At 51.9% G+C, this 10,898-nt stretch overlaps 1 protein-coding gene across 1 annotated transcript in view; it reads left to right on the top strand.

Annotated features, from left to right (window-relative positions):
- The window catches only part of LOC124480090 (potassium channel subfamily T member 2), a 27,690-nt gene extending 16,932 nt beyond the window's left edge, over nt 1–10,758 (top strand). Inside the window, exons 15-29 of the mRNA XM_047039162.1 lie at nt 3,548–3,656; nt 5,065–5,217; nt 5,301–5,557; nt 6,012–6,336; nt 6,478–6,583; nt 6,719–6,891; nt 7,248–7,319; nt 7,863–7,997; nt 8,227–8,338; nt 8,497–8,598; nt 8,845–8,928; nt 9,115–9,243; nt 9,487–9,829; nt 10,309–10,393; nt 10,525–10,758. Coding sequence (XP_046895118.1) covers nt 3,548–3,656; nt 5,065–5,217; nt 5,301–5,557; nt 6,012–6,336; nt 6,478–6,583; nt 6,719–6,891; nt 7,248–7,319; nt 7,863–7,997; nt 8,227–8,338; nt 8,497–8,598; nt 8,845–8,928; nt 9,115–9,243; nt 9,487–9,829; nt 10,309–10,393; nt 10,525–10,642 — 2,303 coding nt within the window. The 3' untranslated portion in view covers nt 10,643–10,758. The remainder of the gene's footprint in view (nt 1–3,547; nt 3,657–5,064; nt 5,218–5,300; nt 5,558–6,011; nt 6,337–6,477; nt 6,584–6,718; nt 6,892–7,247; nt 7,320–7,862; nt 7,998–8,226; nt 8,339–8,496; nt 8,599–8,844; nt 8,929–9,114; nt 9,244–9,486; nt 9,830–10,308; nt 10,394–10,524) is intronic.
- Nucleotides 10,759–10,898: the final 140 nt, after the last annotated feature.

Here is a 10,898-nt window from a genome sequence, read left to right as displayed (position 1 = left end):
TGTCTGTGTATCATCCTCTTGTTGTTTTCCACCTGAGCTTGCTTGCTGATTTACAACAAGCTTCCAAATGCATTCGGCCTCCGTTCAGTCCTATCAGATACAGACACTCACCCCGTAAATTCCACTTCTCTACTCTGCCTCGACTGTGCTGTGATGGACAGATTGCGTTGGCAGTATCCCCACAAGGGGTGTCTGTGAGTATGCACATTGCCTTCTGGGAAAAAAAGCTTATCTTCCAGTCGCCAGCCTACCAACAGAAAGCTCCAATAGAGAAGCACTTGTTAGGAGGAGGAGGAAGAGAGAAAGATGAGGAGGCCAACACCACTCTCACTCCTGCTGTTTCTCCTTCCTACCTTCCTTCCCCTTCCCTCCCTCCCTCCCTCCCTCCCTCCCTCCCTCCCTCCCTTCCTTCCTTCCTTCCTTCCTTCCTTCCTCCCTTCCTCCCTTCCTCCCTTCCTCCCTCCCTCCCTCCCTCCCTCCCTCCCTCCCTCCCTCCCTTCCTCCCTCCCTCCCTCCCTCCCTCCCTCCCTCCCTACTTCACTCTCTCTCTTAGTCTCACTTCTCTGACAACAGCCCTGGGAACTCAATTCTAGCCTCGCGCCCTCATCCCAGCTGTCTGAAATCACTGAACTAGTGGCTACCTTCGCTAGTTACGGAAAAGCCCATTTCTCCTATTCCTCCCTCAGCAGTGTGCCTCAGACAAGGTATCATGGAAGCAGACAACCAGTCATCCATCGCCCCAACCTGCCATTTTTCCAGGCTGAGTTCCATCTCTATAATTGGGTTTGCATGAGTTCAGGTTGAGGCATTAGAGGGGAGATGATGAAATAGCATGCAGCTATCTAATCTTGTCTCCCTGCCTATCTGCTCCATCTCTCTGCCTATCTGAATGGGTGTGTTTGGGTGAGGGGGTAGTAGTTGAGTGGCTGTCCTGGCTGGTGCTTGGTGTGTGTGTGTGGGGGGGGGGGGGAATGGTGCAGTATACAGGGATGAAACTAACACGACTATTTGGCACGTCACAGCATCGCTTTGATGTGAAGAGGTGAGGCTCCATATTTAGTACTGGGCAGTTACCACCAGGCATGTAGCGTTCTATATCCTTCTTTTATTTACAATACCTGAAAAGTGGATTGATTATGATTTAGAGTGCTCCCTGAGTTGTCATTTGTAATGCTGGTCCACTTTCCTCCAAGAACCACACGTTTATGTAAATCCCGAACAGCAAGAGACCTTCGCATGAATATGAACGGGGGCCTTTATTATTTCGCCTCCTTTCATTGGTCAAGCGGCCTCGGCGAGACGGCTAGAGGAACAAATCAATGTGCAGTCACATGGGCTTTTAGAACTGTCTCCACGTTGTGACATTGCTCTCAATAGAGGCGCTAAGTGCCAGCGTGGGTGGCATTAATGAGATGGAGTGAAGACTTGATTTGATCCCCACAAATAGCTTAACAACGGCCTAATGTTCACTGGGAAGGATCATATCTAGGCGGAAAAAAAAGCCTTTCTAAAAAGCAGACGTGAGCTGTCTGAAGACACAGCCACTGTCCTGATACAACACTGGCTAGTGGGTGTTAAACTAGGAAATAATGTCGCTGCTATCATTTTAAGCAACAAGAGTCTAGCTCTGCTCTAGCTCTGTCTTTTCTGTAGGGTGTGGTCACGTCAGTGGTCAATCATTCCGAGCTACAGTCTCCCGCTGATGTTAGCTTTGGGTGGTCCACTTTATGGTTCACAATTATAATCAGCTGAAATTGTCCGTCGCACACTCACACACACACACACACACACACACACACACACGCAGAGGCTCAGCCGTAGTGTTTGTGTGCAAACCCACACACACACATCGACACCCACACAAACGTAACGCATCACACCTCATATGGGGAGACACAACATGCAGTCCTGAAAGGGAAGAAACCCAGTAATGCTTCATCTGAGCTGTCACAGCAAACTCGGCTGATGTGGTCAGGTAATTGGTTGCAATTGGTTAATTGGAGACACTGGTACTGTAGATCTCAAGGAGAGAGGGCAGGGTGGAGGTGGTGGAGGAGGGCAGGAGTGGGAGAGGAGGAGATGGGGGTAAAGGTGAACGCTGAGAGTGGTAAAGGAAACCCCGTTGGAAGGGAAAAGCTCATTAGGCGTGTGTCGGATGTGCGCAAGGATTTGTGTGAGAGCACGTATGATGTACAGTTCATTTCACCGACGGCTCTCTGATGCAATCCATGATTACACTTCAAATCAACGTTTATTGTGTGTCCTTTCTAATTTCACGAGCTGGTGCTTTCTTCCAATATGTTTGTGCCAAATCAGCCTTTTTGAAGTAGTAAGGAGTTTGAATCGAGTTTGAATAGATTTGTTGAGGAGTTTTAGTAGCAGTAGACTGGTTGTAGTATTCCCATTGACACCAAACCTGAAAGCCTTATAAAAGAAAGCAATCAGTGTATTTAACTGTGTATTGCCATGGCCACTTACCCTGTTGTTAGGCACAGGACCATATGTGTATATTTTTCCACAACTTGTAAATCAACTGTGCAGCTTGACAACGGTCAATCCTTCTCGGACGCATCGCTTTACTGGGGCAATGTAATCATCCATTTCGAATGCAGAGAACACTTGGCTTTTAAAACACGAGCTTAAATTTGCAGGAAATGGTGTGGCCTTTCATATGGCTGTCAGCTCCCGATTACAGATAACGTAATCAGGAGTTACACAGCAGGAGGAATGGCTTCTCCATGGCCATCATTCCACAGGCTAATAAAACACGAAGAGCTGTTTCGTTTTTTGCTTGTAAAGAGACGCCAGGGCAACAAGCTAAGGGGCAAGCTAGGACCCGTTATCCGTGTTAGCTCAGTTTTGTGTCGCTTGGCTCCACCCCAGGATAAGTTGAATGTGTGGGGAAGTCGAAGGCTGTGTAATAAGCCCCTCCACCCAGGGTTTCCAAACACCCCAAGATGAAACACAGGCCAAAACAACATCCCAGAATAGACAACAGAAGGCTGAACATAGTGAGTGAGCATTAGAGGGGAACAAGTCCGCTGAGGCGAGAGTGCTGGTTGTTTCACTTTACACGTTGCATTCTTGTTTGTTGTCGTTTTCATGTAAAAAAATTAAAAAAGAGATAACGGTGGGCTGGTTGCATTCACGATAGGAGGAGCTGGGTGATTTGAGTTTTTGTCAGAGGTAATTTGTCAAATACATAAATGTGCGTTTGCAGGAGCTTGTGGGTCTAACTTAATCTTAGCCTCTGCACCACCAATTACGGAACCATTTAGGCTGCACCTACACTAATGAGGCTGCTTTGCTAACTGGCATAAATCCATCAGCCTCCTGCACACACACACACACACACGCACATGTGCACACACACATACACACACACACACTGTCTCCCTCGGTTCCACACGTCCAAACACAAACAGACTCTCGTTCAGTCTGTCAGTCACAAGTGAATTTACAGTATCCGGCACGAGGTTAGGCAGAGGTTGTGTTTACCGTGGGATTTCCCCCCCGCTCTGAGCCGAATGTTCTTCCGTGTGTGCAGATCATGTGGTGTGTGAAGAGGAGTTCAAGTACGCCATGCTGGCCCTGAACTGTGTGTGTCCCGCCACCTCTACCCTGATCACCCTCTTGATCCACTCCTCCAGAGGACAGTGAGTACTCTCTCTTTCATTTCCCTCCAGTCCTCCCTCTCTCTCTCTCTCTCTCTCTCTCTCTCTCTTTCTCTGTCTATGTCTATGTCTATGTCTCTCTCTCTCTCTCTCTATCTCTCTCTCTCTCTCCCTCTCTGTCTATGTCTATGTCTCTCTCTCTCTCTCTCACTCTCTCTCTCTCTTTCTCTCTCTGTCTATGTCTGTCTCTCTCTGTCTCACTCTCTTTTCTCTCTGTCTGTCCCTCTCTTTCTCCCTATCCGATCCCCCAAAGACAGGCCACTGAAGGCTGTGTATTGAATCTAAAGCCGGTTGATCCTAACTTACAGTAGACCTTTGGTGGCCCAGCTATAGAGTAGACCAGATATACACTATATTGCCAAAAGTATTCCCTCGGCTATCCAAATCATTGAATTCAGGTGCACAAAGCAAAGGCCATAAAGACATGGATGAGCGAGTTTGGTGTGGAAGAACTTGACTGGCCTGCACAGAGTCCTGATCTCAACCCGATAGAACACCTCTGCGAGCCAGGCCATCTCGCATTTCTGGAAGAAGTTCCAAAAATTCCCCATAAACACACTCCTTAAACCTTGTGGAAAGCCGTCCTAGAGGAATTGAAGCTGTTCTAGCTGCAAAGGGTGGGCCGGCATCACATGAAATCCTATGGTTTAAGAAACGGGATGTCACTCCCGTTCATAGGCGTGTGAAGGCAGACGAGCGAATCCTTCTGGCGATATAGTGTGCATCAGGGACGAGTTGCAGTCTGCTGCCTCACCAAGCCTCTCCTCTCAGAACAGTGCCCCCAGAGGCCTTCAAGCAACGTGCAAGAGTCTTCCAGCCCCTCATCAGGTCAGTCAGCGTGTCGCCACCCACCTCCCCTGCAGCCTCCTGCCCCCCCTGCCAGAACGTGCCCCCTGATGTGTCATGACATCAACCCAGCATGGCACACTGTCCCTATGAGCTGTGAATTTGGCACAGGAATTGTTTATGCAATGCACTTTTTTCACAGGGTGCCCGCCCACACTGTTACACTCCCACACACCACTGCCCTCCAGTTCTCACTTCCCCGACACTCGCCCTTGGCCTCCACGAAGGCTGTCCGCTTGAGCACGGCTTGTGTGTGAATGGGTTGCTCCAGAGGGCCCCGCAGCGACTGAGCTGCAGGGTGGCCCCGCTCTTAGACGCTCTGTGCCCTCGCCTTAGTCAGTGGTCTCATGGAGGTATTGATCCCGGCCTCTGACAGAGATGTAAACCATCGTTGCGACAGCCTTGTGAGGAAATGTGTTTGATGTGCCGGCGATGTTGAGGCGATAGCTGCGTGCGCTTTGTTTCAAAGGTCACCTTTGTCCGCTCGCGACCAATCAATAAGCTCGCTCCCGTCTCCAATCAATGGCTTTGCTCCCCTTCTCAGGGAGGGCGGAGCCTGCTCAGCCGACCAGTGGCAGCGCACGTACCGCCGCTGCTCGGCCAATGAGGTGCATCACATCCGCCTGGAGGAGAGCAAATTTTTCGGAGAGTACCAGGGGAAGAGTTTCACGTTTGCCTCCTTTCATGCGCATAAGAAGTAGGTTCCACACACTCACACACCCGCACAAACACACACAGAAACCGACCGACACATTTTGCTCTCTGGCCCTCTCTCGGCAGATACGGCGTGTGTCTGATCGGCGTGCGCAGGCTCGACACCACCAACATCCTTCTCAACCCCGGCCCCTGTCACATCATGGGGGGTTCCGACACCTGCTTCTACATCAACATTTCCAAGGAGGAGAACTCTGCCTTCGTCAGAGGCCAGAGGGAGCCCTCCAGGGGGGGGCCAGGGGGCAGCAGCAGGGGCGGCGTCCCCCAGACCATCTACCATGGCCTCACTCGTCTGCCCGTCCACAGCATCATCGCTAGCATGGGTCAGTGAGTCAATGAGGCACCGATTCGTTCCTCTCCTCTCACCTCGGCGTCATTTCTCCAGCTTGTAGTGACGCAGAGAGACCCTTGGATCTATAAAAAAAAATAGATTATACCATGAGCTGATCGCGATGCACAGTGGGAGGACTTTGAAAAGAGGGAGCTGTAAATGGACAGACATTTTCAATTGTATCTAATTGTTGGATTTGCAGACGAACGTGCCAAATGACTGAAATGTCAAATGAAAATGAATGTGTTTTTTGGGATTTGGCTTAACCGTCACACCACCTGGTGGACACATTTAAAATCACTACCCTTTCACTCCTCAAATGAAATACTGTTATTTGTTTCAACACATCAGGGATTTTCCCTGCGGGACGTGTACTTATCGTTCTGTATTGTATGATGGGGTTTACCAAAGGTCTCATTGAATCATTTTGGTTGCACCTCCTGCAGGAACGGTGGCCATAGATCTGCAGGACTCCAGTGACAGTAGCCCTGAGGGTCAGGGTCCAGGTGGCATGGGCCTGGGCAGTGGGGGAGGGGGCCGGAGTGGCTCCAGGACGGAGGCAGGGGGTGCCAACACCCTGGCCCTCCCAGCGATGGCAGACTCTGCGGAGGAGAGGCGCCACAGCATCGACCCCGTCCTGGAGCTGGTGGACGGGGTCAACGCGGCCACCTTCGACCTCCTGGGGGACCAGTCGGAGGACGAGGGGGGGGAGGAGGAGAAGGAGGAGAGCGACGGAGACGAGAGGTCCAACTGGTGGGGAGGACACTGCGAGTGAGTGCCGACCGCTGTCTGCTGGACAGGGAGTTGTTCCGGAAACTGTACACAGTATGTTGTTGTAGCGCTTAGGTACGCTGAGTCATTTTGAGTAACCGTGTGTGTGCTTGTCTGTCTGTCGGTGTGTGTGTGTGGCAGGTGGGTGAAGGGGTACCCGCTGAACTCTCCCTACATTGGCAGCTCCCCTGCGCTCTGCCACCTCCTGCAGGAGAAGATGCCCTTCTGCTGCCTGCGGATGGACAAGGTGGGGCCTCAACCACGATAACCTCCACACACCCACACACCCCTCAACCCCACGCAGCCTCTCACCCACCCAACACACCGACCGATGACCCCCCCCCCCCCCCCCCCCCCCCCCCCCCCGCCGCTTCTCCCCCAGGCCTGCCACCACATCCCGTTTGAGGACGCCCGTTCCTACGGCTTTAAGAACAAGCTCATCATCGTGTCGGCCGAGAGTGCGGGGAACGGCCTGTACAACTTCATAGTCCCACTGAGGGCCTACTACAGACCCAGGAAGGAACTCAACCCCATAGTGCTGCTGCTGGAAAGCATGTGAGGATCCTCCCCCCCCCCCCCCACACACACACACACATGAACGCACATGTTTACCACAGGTGTACCACATGACAGCCATTGAGGTGCTGAACACTGCGTGCATGATGACAGCACGTGTGTCTGGTTCGCCAACGCGAGCGGACGAATCGAGCCGGAATCCAACGAAGGGCCGATAAAAGGGCCGAGTCATCCTATAATATGTGTTCTGTTGCCCAAAGAGCTGGCAGCATCGTCAGGTGGAGCTGTAGGCTTTCTGCTCGTTTACGGTGGGGATCTGTCGCTTTGTTGTGGCACGCATGAAATTCCGATGTTGAGAACCAGGAAACGAGCCATGTATGTTGTGATTGATCCAGACCAGAAGCTGACTTCCTGGAGGCCATCTGCTGGTTCCCCATGGTGTTCTACACGGTGGGATCCATCGACAAGTAAGACGGCTTCTAGCATCGGCTCTGTTCCACTCGGGTTGCACTCTTGTGGCCCTTTTGCCTGTTTGTTCGTTTTCTCTCTGCGTTCCCGTGGTGCATATTGATGGGGTTTATTAGAAATCCCCCCTTTCACCCTTTCTCCCTGTGCTATGCCATCTCGAACTCTCTCTGTTTCTCTTTCTGCGTCTCGTTTTCCTCATCTCTCTCTCTCTCTCTCTGTGGAGATGTGGAGCACATGCTGTATCGCTGACCTTTGGACTCTCTCCGTGTCTGTTGTTCTACTTTGCTCTCTCTCTTCCTCTATCTCTCTCTCTCTCTCAGTTCAGTTCAATGGGCTTTATTGGCATGAAAAAAACAAATGTTCATATCGCCAGAGCAATGGTGGAATTACAAAAATATTCATCGATATGAATCACGGCCTTATATATATTTATGTTTCCTACACACATACAGAGAGACACACACAGTCGTTCAACATATACATACGTGTCACTACACCACACAGGTGTACAGCTTTGTCCAACTCTCTGTCTCTCGCTCTAGTCTGGACAGTTTGCTGCGGTGCGGCGTGACGTTTGCCGACACCATGGTGGTGGTGGATAAGGAGAGCTCCATGATCGCTGAGGAGGACTACATGGCTGACGCCAAGACCATCGTCAACGTCCAGACTCTCTTCAGGTAAGCCTGCCCCAATTTCACTCGACTCTCGAGAGGGACGGGTCGACATGTCTGTTTTCAATTCGACTGTCTTTCTTCATTGGGATCTCGTTCTCTCTGTTCTCCATCTCTCTCTCTCTCTCTCTCTCTCTCTCTCAACTCTGTAATCTTCTCCATGTCAAACTCGCTCTGTCTCTCATCCTCTCTATCTCTCTCACTCTTTCTCTTGGTCTCCCTCTCTCCTCCCCAGACTGTTCCCAGCCCTCAGCATCATCACCGAGCTCACCCACCCTGCCAACATGCGCTTCATGCAGTTCAAGGTCAAAGACCACTACTCCCTGGCTCTCTCCAAGCTGGAGAAGGTATTCGTCTGACCTGGCCTGTGACCCGTCTGTTCTCTCCAGCTCGTGACGCTGCATCCAATTCGACCAAGAATTCTGCTCCCTCCTAACTTCCGCCACGTCTTTCATGTCTCTCTGTGTGTGTGGTGTGTGTGTGTGTGTGAGTGTCGTCTCTGTAGAAGGAAAGAGAGAAAGGCTCCAATCTGGTCTTCATGTTCCGTCTGCCCTTCGCTGCAGGGAAGGTGTTCAGCGTCAGTATGTTGGATACCCTGCTCTATCAGGTAACTCTGAGTGTGGCTAAACATTCCAAACCAACCCATTCAGAGCCCATTCAATGAAGCGGTAGCAAATGTGGCGAAACCTTGGAGATGTTTTGTCTGTGGATCACATTCATGACCTTTCCTTGTCTTGTGCGCACGTGTGCCTGCATGGGTGTGCATTCCTGTGTTTGCGTGCGTGTGCACTCTTGTGTGTGTATGCGTGTGTGTGTGTGTGTGTGTGTGTGGGGGGGGGGGGGTTCCTGCCAGTCCTTTGTGAAGGACTACATGATCTCCATCACCAGACTGTTACTAGGACTGGACTCCATGCCTGGCTCCGGCTTCCTGTGTGCTGTAAGTAGGCTACCTCAAACCCTGCCAGATCCCTTGCTTCACACGACACAAAATAGATCCATACCCATCAATGAGACCCAGTGTGACCATGCCCCTTGTAGTCTATTGTATACTGAACGCTGGACAGACAGCAGTGTATCTGCCCAGCGACCAGGGTGACGAGGGCTGGTGTCTGGGTTGTGTTAGATGAAAATCACAGAGGAAGACCTGTGGATACGCTCCTACGGCAGACTCTACCAGAAGCTGTGCTCCTCCAACGGCGACATTCCCATCGGCATCTATCGCACCGAGGCCCACAAGCTTCCTGTCTCTGAGGTACCCCACCCGGGCCCAGCACCTCGCCTCCACACTCACACACAGTTTGGAAGCCTATCTCGAAAGAAGCTCATTCCAGTTTCAATTCAGCCTGTGGAACAACAGATCGATACGAGAAATCCAAGATTTTCAGTCACTCGCCGCATACCAATTCAATGATAAGGACAAATGTGTGTGTGTGTGGGGGGGGGCGTGTGCGCGCGTGTGTGCGTGTGTGTGTGTGTGTGTGTGTGGGGGTCTCAGTCCCAGGTGTCCATTACCGTGGAAGACTACGAGGACACGCGGGAACCCAGAGAGCCCTTGCTCTCCAGGACGGGGCCCCATCGCAACTCCACCTCCTCCGAGCCCCCCTCCTCGTCCCACTCCTCGGACCACCCCCTGCTCAGGAGGAAGAGCATGCAGTGGGCTCGCAGGCTGAGCAGGAAGGGGGGCCGTGGGCCCGGCGGCTCCAAGGGGGGCACCGGCAGCGCGGCGGAGCGGATCAGCCAGCAGAGGCTCACCCTGTTCAGACGCTCGGAGAGACAGGAGCTGAACGCCCTGGTCCGCACGCGCATGAAACACCTGGGCCTCTCGCCTTCCGGCTTCAGTGAGTACCTGCCGTGTTGTAGTGGAGCTGTGTTTTAGTAGAGCTATGTTGCTGTACAGCTGTGCAGTAGCACAGTGGGGGAGCGGTTTAGCTGTGCCGTCGCGTTGCTGCGCCGTCGTACAGCTGTGGAGTAGCTGTGCCGTAGTAAGACTTTAAGTAAGACTTTATTTATATAGCACATTTCATACAGGAATTGCAGCTCAAGGTGCTTTACATAAAATCAACAAAAACAATAATACAAGTGATAAAAGTAATATATAACATATAACAAACCAGACTAGCCGCACTCTATCTGCGGTCTCTCGAATCCGTATTGAATCCGAGCTGCCTCGTGTAGTTTCCAAACATATAACAACCCAGACAAGCCGCACTCTTACGTAGTGTAACTGTGTGGTCGCCGTGCTGTAGTGCGACTGTGTAGGAGTGTTGGAAATGGTCTTATTGAATACCTGTGCTATACCATGCTCTTCCTGTGTCAGATGGGATGTCGGACCAGGGCAACAGGTTATCCTACATTCTCATCAACCCTTCCCCTGACACCAGGCTGGAGCTGCACGACGTCGTGTGAGTACAGGACGATTGATCACATCGAAACCGGGTTACAATTCAATGCACGCATTCACACGGCTGAACCATGAGTAATCTAGGCCCCATCTGAGTGTGTCCCCATGTGCGTGTGTGGTCCCCCCCTCCAGATACCTGATCAGGCCCGACCCCCTGTCTTTGGTGCCCAGCCAGGGGAGCAGCCGGAAGGCCAACGCAGGGAGATCGGAGGGTCACAGGTTTGACACCCAGGACAGCACCCATCTGTAAAGGGGAGGAGACGATCGCATGAGCCCTGCCAGAGGAGGACATGAACAATGAAGCACATCACAGACAGGAAGAGACAAGAGAGGGAGAGAGAGGGAACGGGCGCCTACGACGAGAGAGATGACCAAGAGAGAGAGAGAGAGAGAGAGAGAGAGAGAGAGAGAGAGAGAGAGAGAGAGAGAGAGTCCAAAGGTCAGAGATACAGCATGTGCTCCACTCCTTTGTGAACATTGTCACATTGAACTCAGAGGACTTTGCA

The sequence above is a fragment of the Hypomesus transpacificus genome, chromosome 17 (genome assembly GCF_021917145.1).
Source record: "Hypomesus transpacificus isolate Combined female chromosome 17, fHypTra1, whole genome shotgun sequence".
NCBI lineage: Eukaryota > Metazoa > Chordata > Actinopteri > Osmeriformes > Osmeridae > Hypomesus > Hypomesus transpacificus.
This window is presented reverse-complemented; position numbering and strand designations above follow the sequence as displayed.